At 35.2% G+C, this 17,954-nt stretch overlaps 1 protein-coding gene across 3 annotated transcripts in view; it reads left to right on the top strand.

The window, feature by feature from the left end:
- The window catches only part of clocka (clock circadian regulator a), a 63,020-nt gene that overhangs the window by 20,170 nt on the left and 24,896 nt on the right, over positions 1 to 17,954 (top strand). For 2 of the 3 annotated variants that reach the window (XM_077220664.1, XM_077220665.1), the window contains exons 1-2: positions 12,388 to 12,522; positions 13,630 to 13,722. In XM_077220664.1, coding sequence (XP_077076779.1) covers positions 13,703 to 13,722 — 20 coding nt within the window. In that variant the 5' untranslated portion in view covers positions 12,388 to 12,522; positions 13,630 to 13,702. Of the gene's footprint in view, positions 1 to 11,269; positions 11,332 to 12,296; positions 12,523 to 13,629; positions 13,723 to 17,954 lie in introns of those variants that run through there. The other variant, XM_077220666.1, reaches the window with a different exon arrangement.

Genomic DNA, 17,954 nt, shown 5'->3' with positions numbered 1-17,954 from the left:
CCAATCAGAAGAGACATGTGACCCATTAATATCTCTTCATTGAATGCAGTGTGGAAAATTTGTGCAGAGGTTTCTGGGAATGACATGGCATTGTTTTATGGCTGAAGTGTTGGCACTGTTGATATAAACACCACTCTGCTGTGTTTGGATTTTAGAGAACTCATTAAATAGATGTGTTTACTGCTTGCATCTACTGAACCATCTTATCACTTTACTGTCACCCTGGTGTTTGTGTGTGTGTGTGACTGTGTGTGTGTGTGTGTGTGTGTGACTGTGTGTGTGTGTGTGTGTGTGTGTGACTGTGTGTGTGTGTGTGTGTGTGTGTGTGTGTGTGTGTGTGTGTGTGTGTGTGTGTGTGTGTGTGTGTGTGTGCTTGTGTGTGTGTGTGTGTGTGTGTGTGTCTGTGTGACTGTGTGTGTATTTTTTATGGCTATTTATTTATGGCTGTAGGTACCAATAGTAGTAAGCGTGATTCCCCACCATCAAATGTACTGTTAGTTTGTTTCTGCTTAAACTGTGTCATGTCTCTTGTGTGCATTATTTGATCCGAATTAATAAACTTTCTTTGTTTGGATTGTACAGTACGTAAATGTTTTGTCACTAAACTAGATTAAAATTGGTTTGTGTTTGGGTCTTCACTTCCCAGTGTGTGCATCTAAGCCATGGCTGGTTTTAAATGTCGGAGTGGTTGCTTATGGACTGATCGTCATGGTTACGGTGTTACAGTCATCCCCGCTCCCGCCCTGTGAGAGCGTTTGACAGAGACGGCAATCCCAGCCTGTCAATGAAGTGCCACTTTTGCTCTTTCACTATCATCACCATTTCAACCACCAACCACACCCATCAACATGTTAATGGAAACTGTCAATATGAAAGCTTCATATATTTCCTATAGGGGTGAGAATCTTTACGCACCTCATGATTCCATTTAATCTTGATTCACAATCTGATTCCAAATGCCATTCTCGGTACATCTCAAGTTTTCAGGAACATTGAGGGGATACATAATTTTTTGTGTAAAGATTCTACATGAAATTTGTTTGCTCTGACCAGCCACTTTAGATAAAAATACAGGGGTATAATAACTAAAATTATTTAAAATCAAAATTATTTAACGCACCCGCCCTGCCCAAGAACTACGAAGGTCTTACATTTCATACAGTTGATTGTTGATGAACATGATGCAGGACAACAACTTACTATAGATTGCAGTTATGAATGACCCTAAAATTCAAGATACCAGGGCAAACATATCAGGTCCTGATCAGATCAGATATCAGGTCTTTGTCTCATATTTACATCATGTTACTGTATATAGTTTAGCAATATCACACGAGTAACAAGCACAATATCACACGATTGCAAATGTGATATTGATTTTATACAACAGTTCAATAAATAAGAAGTTAATATTGTGTTATTTTAGATATGTCGTCTGTTTTTGCACAATTTTACAATCAAAAATATCACCTTTAAAGTCAGACCAGAACTGCTGTGTCTCCAAGCAGCACACAGCGGTGTTTTGTTTCGTTTCTGAATGAATCTGCGTTTTGAACAAGTCAATCGGGTGAACCGATGATTCAATTGCCCATTTATAAAGAGAGCCATTTACTCAGACTATAGATATAGAAAGATGGTTCACTCCTATTACTTATGAATGGGAGAAACGGCAACGCACGATATGGCGGAATACTTAAATACGTCCTTTTAAATAAAAGAGCCAATCACTGATTGGGAAAGTCATTGCACTTAGGACTGCACAGGCGCATTGGCTGATCTAGTCTGAAAAATACGCCTTTTTAACGCTATTGGAGCATAAGAAACCGTATTTATGGGACAGTTCATGTCAGATTTTGTTGAAGATTTGAAATATGTTAATTGTGAGCTCGGCAAGCAGTTTTTGTGATTTCAGGGCTCCCCTATTCAAGTAGATATGACTTGTTCGTGGATGCCTGAAATAGCTGCTAGGAGGCGTTGGAAAAATATGGCTGCATAGTAAACAGACAAAACAGTAAAAGGAACTTTTTAAAGAATCGAATGAATTAATGAATAACTTAATGACTCAATGACTTGATCATTTAGACATTTACCGCAAACCGACTGGCAGTTTTAGTTTCTTATTTAGAGTATCATTTCATTTAAAAAAAATTATAAAATTCATATTTTGGGTATAGTTTGCTCAGAAATTAAAATTCTGTTTATACTTTCCCTCATGTCGTTTCAAACCTGTATGGCCTGTATGTCTTTCTTTTGCAGAACACTGTAAATATATCTAAATAACAATTCAGCTGCAGCTCCTGAAATAAAGATCATGGCTGTAGCCTAAAAATTGTATAATAAATACTGTTGAATACAAAAAAATATATATATTTCTAAAGCTACTTTTTGTAATGTCTATTTAATGCTTTTCTAATTTAACACAATAATGATTTTAAATGATAATTTGGGGATAAATTCTCAGCCAAATTTGATGTGTGATTCATTTGCGATTAATTCGCTTTATTAATCGGCATATCATGTAATTAATCAGATTAAAAATTTGACTCAAAACTCAAAAGTTTTCTTTAATTTATTTTATTTGATCAAGAATTGAATAATGTATGTGTTTACTGTCTTAGGTTTACTTCTAAGAGTTGGCTCACAAAAGAGAAGAGTTCTTTTCCACTTAAATAAATACCATCCATTTCAGTTCATATTCCCTTGCCATTTTCTAAAAGAGCCGAGGTGTGACATGTGAATGGAGTTTGCGCTGAGTGAGTGAGTGAGTGAGTGAGTGAGTGAGTAATCCCCTGCCTTTCTAGACTTAAATGGGAGGGATGTCATTTCAGGTTGATAAAGAGAAATATGGCTTACATACTGCACTGTATTGACAATTTAACCAATGTTATCTTAACGGTAACTACACCTAAAGATAACACGATGTCACTAGAAAAGAACAATTACATGTTTCCAGGGAAAATGGTGTTGGTGTGGTATGTATAAAGGGAAGAGGAGAGCAATGCTATTAATGGAAACCTAGTCTTCATACCTAAGCATGGGAATCACTGTGCTGCAGATTTGGGCTTAAGTGTTTCCTCATGATTTTCAGTGCACATGAATTATTTTTTAGCTGTGGTGATATTTTTGTGAGGATATACATTTAACCAATATCTGTGTTTTTCAGCTGGTTGTGTGTTCTATTTTTGTGATTTATCCAGGTAGAAATAAATTTCACTTATAGCGAAGAACCTCTCTTGAAGAGCGTTTCTAAATGATTGTGTAGATTGCTGCATGAGTAATGGAGAAAATGCTGAGAGAGAGAATATGAGAGGGAAACTCTGCTGTGGAGGAATTCAGTACATCTATTTTTACCCCGCTTGGTGAGAGTGGTTGCCATGGCATTGCCGATGGACACCGTTGTCATGCCGGCGTCCCGGTGCGCGCAGAGCTGCGCGAAGATCCATGCTGGAGTGACTCACATCCTCAGAGCTTTACTGACCTACATCTGAGAGAACACACACGCACGCAAACACAGCCTGTAGAGACTCGATCTGACTGAGAGAAGGGAAAAAAAGGGAGGGTGAGAATGTGTGTAGGCACCTTGCATGAATTTATTAAAAATGGAAAGCAGACTGCGGTGGGAAAAAATGAATGTGGACCGGAACGGAACAGAAAAAGCCATGTTTGGTTATCTCGACTGTATGGATACAGTTAGTAATGGTGGCGATTAAGTTTGTGTTGAAATTAGACTTTTTTTGAGAGAGAGTTTTAAGAAATACTTAGATTTGAAAGTAATTCGACTAATCATTTAACCATAAAGGTCTTGTGTGAAACACGAAATAAATTTTAGCTATCTTACGATACACATCACGATACGTCATTGTGCGTTACAATTTAATTTACAAGTTTGTGCATTTGGATAGACGCTTTTATCCAAAGAGACTTGCATTGCATTCAAGAATACATTTTATCAGTTCATGAATTTCCTAGAAATTTAATCCATGAGCTTTACATTGCTTGTGCCATGCTCTGTTGTGCTACAGGAATGCCACCTGTCGTGTAAACTAAACTGAAACTGAAACGAAAACTGAAAGAATTTTTTTTTTATTGCAAGTAAAACTGAAAAAAGGGGTGTGTGTGTATATATATATATATATATATATAATTAAATTAATAGAAATTATAAATTAATGTTCCCTCGTCAACTTGACAATAATATTTCAACACTTTAGAAATATTTTCAAAGTGCAAAAGCTAATACAAATGTCAAAAACATTAAAATAAAATAAAATCAAAATGGAAAATATAAAAATTATAACTTATTCAAAATATGAATAAAAATACATATGAAGAGAGAGAAATTATTAAATTTAGGGACATATGAAAACGTTTACGATACTGATAACCGTTAATGTTTATATTTTAAAGTGATTACCTATAGATTGGACACTAACTCTTAATTTAAATCCCAACTTTGGTATAAATTGAGAGCCTGATTACAAAAACAAAAGGCTCACCATTAAAAGCCACGTCATACACACTTCAACATAAATCAAACATATACAATACAGTAGCCTAGTTTGAACCAGTTAAAAACTTAATTTTACACTCCTATGGCCAACTTTCTTTAAAAAAAAATAAAACTCTATTGCCTAACAAAGAAATAAAATTATGCCTAAATAATGCAGACAAATCATTTGACATAATTACTTGCATATATAGAATCAAAATGCATGTGTCATAAATAAATTGGATTAGCTTCCGTAGAGACAATAGTCTAATGAAATGATTTTAATTAAACCATATTGTTGGGGAAAAATTCGAGAACGAGAAAAAAAACCGTGAAAAATTAAAGTGCTAGATGTTAATAATAATGTCAATGTTCAACATCTGAAATTAATATTACTAGTTTGAGCTAGGTGTGCTGAAGCTGAATGAACACCGGGAAACTAAAGCGCTTTATTAGAAGGTTGATTAAATCAACGAAATGCATGTGAGATTAATCAGATATTTATACAAAATAAAAAATATATTAAGACTTATATATACTCACTTCAACTAATTTATGCACAAAAAGACGCGAATGCACAAGTGAACTTGAACTAAGTTATGTAGTCAGAATGTGTAATTCCAGTTGTGTATGCGCTCTTCCCTCAACAACGTACTGAAACACGGCAACTAAACCCAAAGAATTCACAATGCTTTCTTACAATAGTGTTCTCTTTATAAAGTTATATATATGACAGTCCCAGCGCAGTGGAATCCTTACATGAATTACCATATTAAAACAGATGGACGGTTTACACGTTTCAACTGTAATTGCAAGATATGCGCTATTGTGTGATTATTTAAAGAAATAGGGCAGTTTATAGCGTACAGAGCACCTAAGGGTAGTTGTGGGTGTGTGTGTGTGATTTAAAAGAGACCTCATTTGTTTGAGTGTAGTGAGAGAGCGGAGGAAGAATTTGTTAGGTTGTCATGTGCTTGTTATCTGGCTTTAACTTAGTGCTTTAGGCAGATCTGGTTTGGCTGACTTTGGTCGAATAGATAAATGTCACAGTCGCAGGAGAAGCCTGAAAGATGTGGTTTTTTTAGTCTGTTTCCTTCTGCTATTTCTCACATTTTCCTTCCTTTCTTGTTCACTTTTTATTCTGCTTGCTGTAGTTGGTTAGCTGAAAGTTTGTACTCTGCGTTTGATTGGCTGGAAACCCCTTTAATTTCTACCTCAGCATATGATTGGCTGCTGTTTGTTAGTGGTGAGCTACTCCTGATTTTCTGATTTGCTGATGGTGAGTGTGTGGTGACTCAGCCTGCCGCGTGATTGGCTGCAGCTGCCTGAGCTGTGCTTAAGTCGCAGTAGAAGAGAGAAACAGTGAGCGAGAGAAGCAAAAGTAGGTCACTAGGTCAGCAGGTCAGTGAAGCATCTACTGACATCACAGTTACAAAACCATTGCTCAGCCTACTGTTAACACCACAACCGCTCTGCAAGAAATGCCGGGGACTGCCTTACTTCCTATTTCTTTTGCTCTTTCGCTTTTATGTCTTGTTTTATCCTTTTTCACCATGATGTTTTTTTCACAAGCCTTCCCCTCATTTTTTTCTTCTTGCATGCCTTCTTATCCCCTTTTCTTCTCTCTTGTACCCTCTTTCTGGCTTTACCTGCCTCGCTTTTTGTCAAATATCTTGACTCCATATCTAGGTGAACAGAAAATATTTGACTCTATCCTATCTTTTTCCAGTTCTCCATCGCCTCTCCACATGTCCCCTTCTCATGTTTTTCCCAGAATCCTCCCTGTCCCTCTCCCTTTCTGTGTTCTCCCTCCCAATTCTAAGAAATCCTTTGGATATCTATTTTTGTATGTGCAAATGACATGTTTTATGTGTTAAGGAAATATCTGTGGCACAGAGTCGGAGGATTCCTCTTCCTTATTTACCCTGTAGTGAAGCAATTGTTTTCATGTTGAAATGGAACTCCACCGTCATTTTAAGTTATTGTGACTCATATATGGAAAGCATCTAAATGCCAGATATCCTCCTTTCACAGGCCACAAACATCAAATAGATTTTTTTATTAGTCTTTGTAGAGTAAAAACTCTACTTGTATTATTTTGGAATCATGTATTACTCCAGGACAGTTGAAGGACATTTTTTCTTTAAATACCTTTTGATATTCTAGAAGGATATTTTATTATATTGCTGCTCATAATAGTCTTATAATAATTGTTTGTGAATATGTTCTAGAAAATGTGATTTGTATGTTGTAATGTAATCCTGTTAGAAAATTCCCTTCTCTTTTTTTTGGTTTGGGGTTTGTGTTCATTTACTTTTCTTAGAATCCTATTGTACGTTGTACATGTAGTCTTTATTAGAACTCCATGTACATTGTATTGGAATAATGTTACACTTTGGAAAGTTAAAGGAAATCTCAAGAGGAGCCTTTTGATGTTCTACACAGGGATATTTTATGCTATGGTTTCATAATAGTCCTATTGGGAATATGTGCTGGAAAGATCTAGTTTTATTTTGTTTATTTGGAATCCTATACACCAACTTTCAAAATATGTTCACCAAGGCTGCTTATTTGATCAAAAATACAGGAAAAAATTATATTGTGTAATATTATAAAAAATATTACAATTTAAAGCAGCTGTTTTCTATTTGAAATGTTTTTTTTTCTTGTGATGCAAAGCTGAATCTACAGCATCATAACTCCAGTCTTCAGTGGCACATGATCCTTCAGAAATCATTCTTATATGCTGATTTGCTGCTCAAGAAGCATTTCTTATTATTATCATCAATGTTTAAAACAGTTGTGTTGCTTAATATTGTTGGGGACATCATTCTACTTTTCTTCAGTATCCTTGATGCACAAAATTATTTTGTTTAAAAAAACAAACAAAAAAAAATTATTTCATTCCATAATTCCATATTTTAATAGAAATTCCAATACTTTTTTGTGCTTTAATTTACATCTTTTGTTTTTCTTCATTTACACAGTATTTTTTTTAAGAATTCTATTAGTTTGTGTCTTGTCAGGGGAAACAGAGGATCCACGTGCAAAGGCAAGCTCTTTCTATAGTCTTTAATGAAGAATTAACACAGAACTGGAATAAACTCAGCAGAAACAGAAGACTCCTGTCCTGGTGATAGTTTGCAGAGCTGGAAGTTCACGTATAGGGCAGTAACACAGTCCTGGTAAGCGGTCACAAAGCCGCAGAGAGAAGACTGGAAGAAGGCCACAAGCAGCAGGGTGACAGGGCAGGGAAAGCACACAAGACGAGCACAACTCTTCTTGACAAGATAATACGAGGTAAATCTTTATGGAGATAACATGTAGCACAGGCATGACTCGTGTACATGTGTAATAATCCGACAAGGAACAAGTGGAACAAACGCTAGAAGTAGAGAGAAAGTAATGAGACTAAAGTGAGAACAGGTGTCACAAAGAAGCAGCACAAACGCTAATTGCAACGATGAACAGGTGGGGAAATAGAGAGAGAGAGAGAGAGAGAGAGAGAGAGAGAGAGAGAGAGAGAGAGAGAGAGAGAGAGAGAGAGAGAGAGAGAGAGAGAGAGAGAGAGAGAGAAAGAGAGAAAGAAAGAGTTTGCAGTTGTTTGTGTTGGCTTTCTTTTCCTAAACGTTGCAGGAGTAGCTGAATTGGGTCTGAGCTGAGTCGGTATTCAGTTCTTTATTTTGTTTTTGTGTGTTGTCAGTAGTCACATGTAGTGATCAGTAGGGGGACATAGCTGGTGTGCAGCGTGCCGTAACCGGAGCTCCAGACCTGCATGTGATACTCATAGTAAAACTGAGACCTTGAAAGTGAGATTTCCAGTTATTACCAGTGATATCAGTAGCACAATTGTCACACACCTCCGAGGACCATGGACCATAGTGTTTTATAGCGATCATCATGAGTTAGTGTGTCTCATGTATAGTGTGTAATGTATATACAATTCTGTGTTCATTCTTTCTTATTAATTTTCATAAATGTTGAAAAATTCCAGACAGTTTCCTGTTTTAGAGTCTTAGATGTTACCTGGGTGGTGCACACGTATTTGACTAAAATTATAAATCAAGATGTCCTGAAGATTCTATTTTACTGAATATCACATATGACACAACACAATTTAAATTGTGCAATTTAAACATAGCAATACATTTTAATTATTTAAAAAACAATCAAAAAAACAAAAAAAACAATTTTTTTTTTCAAATTCTGTCTCTCATCACTCCAATTGAAGAATGACCCAGTTGCATGTGATCTTTTTTCTTCTTTGAACTCATGAGAATCTGTGGGTGTGTTTAGGTATGCGTGTCCGTTCTGCGTGTGAATGTGAACTGACGCCACTCCAGAACTGTTGCTCAATCCGTGTGGTAGCTGATAAGTCACGCTAACTTCTAGCATTACCCATACTCTTTGCTGTTATCCTTTTTATAGACCATTGAAATGCCCATAAAGTACAAGCTTGTAAACAAGAACAACTGACTGTTTCTGGCAGGGGGACAAATACAGTAACGTGTTCTATCATTATGTTGTATTTTATGAGAGCTAATGCGAGGTGAGGTGTTGTGTGACTGACTGACAGAAGGCTTTTCTCTGCAGTATGCAAAAAATAAATGTCTTTATAGGAGTTTTAAGAGTGTCTTGTGCTGGGAGCTTTAGGGGTGTTTTCACACTAGAGAGGACTCTGCTTCTGTTTGACGTCAGAGCTTGTTTCACTTGGTTGGTGTGAAAGTGGTTTTCTGAAAGTTGGGTGAGCACTAGCGAATCATGGTCGGAAGTTTATGGGAAGCAATCCCAGATAGAAATATTTTTATTTTATTTTTTTACTTTGAATTTTTTTTACATTTTAGTTTTATTTTATGATTTTTATTTTATTTTTATGTTATTGTATTTTTTATGTTATTTTATTTTGTATTTTTTATTCTTTTATTTTCACTGTGCTTTTTATGTTGCATATTGCATTTTATTTCTAGTTTCTAATTATTTGTATTTTTTTGTTGCCTTTTTAATGTTTTATCTTGACTGTTTTTGTGTTTCTTTACAGTAACCATCTAGGCCAGGACATTCTTGTAAAAACATATTATAGAAGCTTCTTAATAATAATAGTAATATGCAGAGTTGTTAGCTAGTTACAGTGTTTAGCAGCTGCTGCAGTTGTTCTTGGTGATGGTACGTATCACCCAAATAATTTGGACTCAAATAATTCGGTCTAAAAAGAGACTTGCGAGGGAAATTGGATCGATTCAAACTCTGGTTCGGACTAGACAATCAAACCGTGCATGAAAACAGCCTAAATGTTAAATATTTGAGAGAATTAGCCAAAATACATGTATCACTAATGCTTACTAATGAACTGAACTGGGTCAAAGCAGCTGCTTTTGTTTGTGAAGTTGCGTACAATTTTACATGAACGTCACATGCATTTTTTTTTTAGCATAATGGTTATGATGAAAAGAACAGGATGCTGTCGTCTCGATTTAGAAGATGCTCATTGATTACTGCAGTCTGCCTGTTCAAGACATGGAAACCTAATATGAGTGATGTGATGGCAATACCGCTCCACCACTGCTATATATAGACTGCCCTCAGGGGTGTGTGCCTTTATGACACAAGCACTTCCCTGGACACGTCTTTCAGCTTGTCAGGGTACTGCAGCTTGTTCATGTCTCACCCAGCTCACTCTCACGGCTTCTTTCAAGCTGGGTGATTTCCATAGAGAACCAATCCCTGTTCTCATTTTACCAGAGTTGAATACGGGAGTACAAAGAGTTATGCACTCCCACATAAAGGGAGGCACTCATTCATTTCATTTATTTAATACATTTATACTTTTTATTTTATTATTATTATTATTATTTTGATACTTTAATTTTATATATATATATATATATATATATATATATATATATATATATATATATACGTACGTACATATCTATGTATATATGTATATATGTGTGTGTGTGTGTGTGTATGTGTGTCTGTCATTTTTTTATATTTATATTTGATCTTTTTTATTACATTTTATATCTTATTTTTATTTAATTTATCCTTTTAGTTATTTTTTTTTTCATGCAAACAACAAAAGGACAAATTTAAAAGAAAACAACATTACAAACCTAAATGCAATTCTTTCTTCTGTGGAACACAAAGATATTTTGAATTTTTCCCTCTTCGTATAATGAAAGTAAATGTAAAGCAAATTAAGTAAATTATTATTATTATTTTTTTTTATTTCCTGGCCAGTGAATGTAAATGTCTACTGTGATTAGTTCAGCGCACATCAGACTGCAGTTAACTGGTAATGACAGTGAATTCTGTATGTTCTTATGAACGTTTGAACGTTGGTGTTTATCTTTGGTGGAAAAAGTCTCGCCAAGTCGTCTATCAGGCTTGGCAGTACATCACAACATCAGTGGCCTTGTAAAATATTCTGCAGGGTTAGGCAGAATAGTTTATTTTGGGATGGACAGAACTGTTAGTCCAGGGTGAAATGTTAAATGTCAGTTCATCATTTAGGGTTTAGCGGTAACTATGCTTTCCCCTCTGCGTTGCAGAATTGTTAACTTCACGGTCATGGCTCTTCCTAGGCTTGCTGAGTCAAAGTGATGTTTTTATCTTGAAACCTGAACGCCTAGTTTTATGAATTCAGATGTTTTTATTTTATTTTGGTTACAAACTCCTTAGCACCAGTTATGCTATTGTATTTTTAGTTCCTTTAATGTAATTGAAGCACTTTTTTCAGGAGCCTGCTGTTTATGTGACTAATTTCTGTTTCTGTTTCAGATTTAAGAGCAGATTTACAGTGGTTCAGGAGCAGTGCTGCTATTACAGAAATAATGACATGAGTGAGTTTATTTCTTCCCAAATTATTTCATAAATTCACAACATAAATTACAGTGCCTAGCATAAGTGAACACACCCATGCTAAAGTTGACGAAAAAGAGGAATAAAAAATCATCTTTTGGAAATTGATCTTAATGCCTTAATTTAAAAAATGAGGAAAAACCCAACCTTTTCTTTGTGAATGAATAATGTATCGTAAATAAATAAATGTTCTTCCTTAAAATAACGGTTGCATAAGTCAGAACATCCCATTTTTAAATTCCCATAGATGCAGGCAGATTGTTATTTTTAAATCCCTTCACCATACCTAGAGATTGGCATGGGGCATTTTCCGCAAATTATACCAGCTATTAGCCTAACTGAAATAACACCATGCCAATCTCTAGGTATGGTGAAGGGAATGTGATGATGAGGGATATTTTAATTCCAAAGGCCAAGGAAACTTTATCAGGATGCATAGTATCCTGGATCCATGAAATAACTGGCCTTTAAAAATAAAAATCTGCCTGCCTCTATGGGAATTTAACATAGGGGTGTCCTGACTTATGCAACCCTGTATTTTAAGGAAGAACATTTATTTATTTACGATACATTATTCATTCACAAAGAAAATTGGTGTCCTTAAAGGTTGGATTTTTCCTCATTTTTTTAAATTAAGGCATTAAGATCAATTTCCAAAAGATGATTTTTTTTATTCCTCTTTTTATTCAACTTTAACATGGGTGTGTTCACTTATGCTAGGCAGTGTATTTCTTGCCAGCTATGCTTGCATATTTATTTACAATGGAACGATTTACAATTTAATTTAGGCTTTTTTATTTCATGTCTGGACATTTATTTCATATGACATATATTTTCTTAAAATAAGCATCATCTCTTCTAAAACTAAAATTATTTGAGGAATATATATTTAAAATACAGTATAAAATGTGTGATCATAATGCAGATTGTTTCTGTTTTTTCTTAGGTAGTGCTAACATGTGGTGCCTCCAGTCTCACACCCGACTGAAAGCACACACACCCCACAGGGACCCACAGCAGGCCTTTCTACCTTGACCTCAGAATCCTCTGATTGACCCTGCACACGAAAACATTCTTATTCACACGCACCTTCTGTCTTGCCCACCGATTGTCCTCATCCTACATTAGTGGCAAGCTTCTCTCTTCCTTCCTTAGAGCAAGCACGCCTGAAGGTAAGTTTGCTTTTGAATGAATTACCGTATTTAATTGTTGTTTATTCCACATGGGTCATTGTTGCATTTTAATTTAATAACTTAGTGGGCGCTTTTATATAAAATAAATTACAAATGAGGAAAAACACAAACAATTCATCTTACAAGAGATGACTATATCAGGAGCAGTAATGTTGTAGCAATATTGTAACCACAGTAGTGAAAAATAAGGATGTCAAAAGTACCAGAACTTCACTATAAGGTAGTGTATTAGTAAAATAAAAAAGTATCAGAGAAAAAAAAAAAGATTGGCATAGTAAAACAAAATACTATCCCATTCTTTCTGCTGTATACGGTAAACAGTACTTTTGTCTTATGTTAAAGTCGGCATAGAAAGGAAGTTGTCATCGTCTTTTCTTCCCTATTGTGTGACGTATATTATATCCGAGTGAAACAGCTTCTTGTTCTAAAAAAAAAAAATGTTGGTTGGGACTTGATTTTGAGTGACAGGTTGTCCTGCCATCATGCCAGAAAATGTCATCAGAGAAGAGAAGAGATGATGTTGCTGCAAGAGGGAGGGGAAGTTATTTTGATAAAAGATTACAAGGGAACTTTAAAAAAAAATAATGACGTGCACTGATAAATTATTTATAATAAATACTGCAATAAAAAAATAAGAATTGTCCATTTTGATTTTATGGTGACTTTAATGTAAACAGATAATGTAAAAACAGAAGCATGTCAAAGTATGAGATCTTTACATTTAGACCTTGCAGTCTAAATGCAACTTAATAGATCTTATGGTTATTTTTTTTATTATGTTTAATTACTGTTTTCTAATTAATTCTGAGTCTTCTATGCTGTTAGATACCTGAGAAATGTCAAGCATTATCTACTTTATTTATGTCTTTATTCAATTTTCTTTCTTGAAAAACTGGAAGCGCTTACTACTACATTTCATTTTTGTAGTAGTAAATAACTGGTATTTGTATTGACTGCTGAATGTTTGGTATCATGTCAGCCCTAATAAAACAGTAGAAGTAGAGAAGACTTTTTAAAAATGTATTTTAAGGAGTGCCTATTAAATAAACACTTTTAAATTTCATTAAATAAATTTTGTTTACCCAGGTTAATGTACAAATGTCTACCTCACGCTTAAAGATCCTCTCTCTACAACTGCGACCCTGAACACACTACAAAAATGACCTCCAGCATAGAACGGTAAGTCTTTGGTCGACCCCAAACCATCCTTTGAAGAATCAATTCTCTTAAAGGGATCGTTCAACCAAAAATGAAAATCCTGTCGTCATTTACTCACCCTCAAGTTGTTCCAAACATGTATGAGTCTCTTTCTTCTGCTGAACACTGAAGAAGTTATTTTGAAGAATATGGGTAACCAAACAGTTGATGCACCCCATTGACTTCCAAAGTATTTTTTGTCAATGGAGCCCATAAACTGTTTGGTTAACGTAGACTAACTATGTTCCGTACACAACGATATTCCGTACAGATGACCTTTTCCCGCCGCGATGAGTGGCGGCCGTTGACGTGCGGTGAAATAGTTAGTCTACGTTACCCATATTCTTCAAAATATCTTCTTTTGTGTTCAACAGAAGAAAGAAATTCATCAACTTGTATGAAATGATAAAATAAATGATGTAAATGATGAAATAATTATTTTTGGGTAAACTATACCTTTAACAAAAGCCAAAATCTACAAAAAACATGTATCAGAAAAGAACATCAATAAAATGGCTAATAAACATCTCCATTATTATTTTTATTCAAACCAAGACCTGCACCGCATAACAGCATCTTTTGCCTGACACCGTAACCATGGTTACAGTTACGGTGCAGCAGAGCTGAAGCGCTCCTATTAAACAATCTTAATATCCATGCTCGTAAACGGCTTTCCTTCCCTCTAACATGCAAATGTAACACACCCATGGCCGGTTGCTATAGAGACAGCAGTGAATGGAATGACATTAAACATGCCCACTCAGGCCGGCCTCGATACACCCGGCTTTTTTCTAACTGGTCGAGCCTGTTGAGTGACAGTGAGATGGGCCGTTGTGTGGCAGCGGTGTGGAATTTTTCAGGCTAATCTCTGGATTACCGCGACGCTGAATAGAGCAGCAGCTCCATTTTCCTCTCTCAAAGGTTTCCAGGTGAAGTAACTGGAGATGGCACCTACGGTCGAAAACAGAGACTTAAAACTATCACCATATGGCGCTTGAACTATCTGTATTTTCTTACCTTATTCAGTGAAATCCTCTCATCTCTCAGCCCCTCGTGAGCTCTCAGTGGCTCCGTTCTATATTTATTTTAGTAGTTTATTTAGTTTATCATAATGTAGAAATTACAAATGTATTATACACATATTATTGATTATTATTTATCTAATAGTTTATCTGATGGCAGATAATTAACACAATAAATGTGCTCTTTGCTGTTTATTTTGTAATATTTTTATTTATCAGATTTCATGCATTTTCAAATCCAGATGTCCAATATCCTGGTACTGGATAAGAAATATTATATGATTCCGCACCATCGAAATAAGTTATTGCATTTTGATATTTAATATGCAGCAGTTAACATTATTCTTAATATAATATAAAAAACATACCCCATTGGAACTCTTAATTCTTTTTTTAATTATGATAAATTTTTAATTTTCATAATAGCGCTTTTTGTTAAAATTCTGTCTGAGTTTGTAATTAACTTTGGAAACACATTAAAATAAGGTTTCATTTGTTAACATTAGTTAATGTATTAAATAACATGAATTAACAATGAGCAATACTAATAGTTACTGTATTTATTAATCTTTGTTAATGCTATAAAAAATACTGCTGTTCATTGTTTGTTCATGTTAGTTCACAGTGCATTAATGTTAACAAATACTTTTGATTTTTATAATGTATTAGTAAACGTTGAAATTTGTAGAAGTGCAGTTCATTATTAGTTCATGTTAACTAATGCAGTTTACTAATATTAACTAATGAAACCTAAAGTGTTACCTTAACTTTTTTAATGGTAAGCTGTTATTTACTCATATTCGCTCATCCTGAAGTGATGGGACTGGTCTTTCCTGCTGTAGAGTTAAGCCAAAGTGAAACTACCAGGCCCTTAAAGTGCTAACGGATACATTTAGACTTCACCACACAGGAATATCTATCATGATTGCATTTGTCAACATCTACACATTTGAACCTTTATGACTTTGGGACACGTCACAGTTAGTCAAGGTTCTCTGGTTTTTTAGCTGTCATTAATTCTCAAGCCATTCATGTCACATCTCATGTTATAGAGTTTATGTCAGGTTTAATTTTTAAAATATGCTAAAATATAAATATCCACATAAGTTGGGCAAGTAAAACATATCAGTAAAGCAACACACGTCAGATTAAATTTCACGAAAAACTTAAAACGTAGTTCAGCATTACTTGTTAAACATCCAGCGGGCTCGATGATGTACATTCCAACATTATGACATATTTTCTTGTTGATTAAACCAAATTTGTTCCGACATTGTTCTTTGGGATAATTGATGAAGTTAATGATGATTTTTTTGAATTGTCGTACCTGATATTTTTCTTCCGCACACATATTTGACACTTTCCAAACACCGTCTGACAGAATCTTGGGTGAAATTCATTCACAACTTCTTGTGATTGTCCAAACTGGAAAATGTTAGTTTTAAGTATTGTAATGTTTGCCAGGTCAAGCAATAGGACTTGAGTTTAAGTCAAGAGTCTCAAGTCCACATCTCTGATATCCACTGATAAACATTTCATTGAGCAAATCTAGGTCAAATGTGTGTTGAACAGTTCTGGGCTGCTTTAAAAACTATTGAGGAAAAGTTACAATTAAGGGGAATACAGATGAAGTGGGACACTTAAGATTTATTGAGAATGATGTGTAAATGAATTACTTCATTCATGTGATGGCAAAGCTGAATTTTCAGCATCATTTCTTTTTAACCCCAAACTTACGAACAGTGTTGTAAATGATGACAGCATTTTTATTTCTGGATGAACTATTCTATTAAATTTATCTTAATTTTATTGATTTTTTTATCTTTAAATTAAATGAACATGAGGCATTGACATTGCCATTTGGATCTCATTTGAAAAACAAGGGCCAATCAGGAAGTCTACTTTCTGTGGCCAACACTGCTAAATTGTGTTTTCCTTTGGGCTTCTAGTTAAATATTGGCTCTTGATATTTGCCAGTGCCAGTAATGTATGCCTTTTGGTAAACATGCAGCACTGTAACATATACTCCCCTTTTTCCAGTCCTTAGCAAAATTTACATTTGATAATAATAAACATTTGATAATAAACATCAAGGGTAATTGACCCTTCGCAAAGAAATCCCCCCCCCCCAACTCAAGACTTTTCAAGACTTTTGAAACAAAGTCTTCGCTTCCAAATTTAGAAATTGTTTTTTTAAGAAATTAAAATAATAAATACCATTTTGTGGCTCTTTAATGTATAGTGACAGATCGCTGTACCACCTCAGTTCAAGCGTCACGTGAACCGATCATCTCTTCCTACTAGTTATAGCACGAAATAAACATGAATGAACATCAAAAGGTATTCTGTTTCACCAAAGACGTCAATACACACCATTTTTCAAGTTCAAGTCCAACCAACGGCAATCTACTAGCTCTCCTGTGTGGTTAGTTTGCCGGACAAAGTGGTGGATTCGGTGTTATGATTAGTCAGATCGCCTGTCAGTCAAACTCCAGGCGAAGAGTGAATAGTGTGGTGCAGGTATGACGTCACTTTGTAGGCCAATCGGCAGTTAGCATCACACTGGCTCCCTCGATGCTATAAACGAACCACAGAACAGTCCCATGAATTCAACGTCACCATTACGAAGCTTCTGACAACTCTTTCAGTTATCATCTAAAAAAAAAATCCAAGAACGTTTGATTTAGAATAGTTTATAAGAGCACATGTATAAGCTTAACAGGGCTGTAAAAGCGAACTGAGTTTCCCTGTTTGGCGTGATGACGTTTACTCTCCTCGACAGCCTCTGTAGTCTCATTTAGCCACTTGTTAGCAACCGCCTTTTTCAAGACATTTAACAGCTTCAAAAATAGTACTGATCTAAGTGTCTTGAGCTTGTGTTCACCACGGACCTTATTTCAGCCATTTAACCAAAACCCCATTTAAAAAAAAAAACCTTTGACGATGGAGTCAGAAGTGCTAAAATCCTAACTCATTTACGTGTTTTGGCCTACAAATTGATGTCATTCCTGCACCACTCTATTCAGGACACTTTGAGTCTCTGTGTATTTTTGAAACTAGATCTCTGGCATCAGTTGACATCTTTATTGCATTGTTGTGGTCAACTGTTGGTGTGATTGCTTTACAGGAATCGGGAAGATAGCGGATTAAAACGTTCACTCTGTCTCTCTCACAGCACAAACACTATTAAAG

Source organism: Siphateles boraxobius, unplaced genomic scaffold (assembly GCF_051911475.1).
Source record: "Siphateles boraxobius isolate OS27281-9 unplaced genomic scaffold, OSU_SipBor_1 8, whole genome shotgun sequence".
In the NCBI taxonomy this organism is placed as follows: domain Eukaryota; kingdom Metazoa; phylum Chordata; class Actinopteri; order Cypriniformes; family Leuciscidae; genus Siphateles; species Siphateles boraxobius.
The sequence above is the reverse complement of the archived record's forward strand: the minus strand, read 5'-3'. Positions and strand labels throughout refer to the sequence as shown.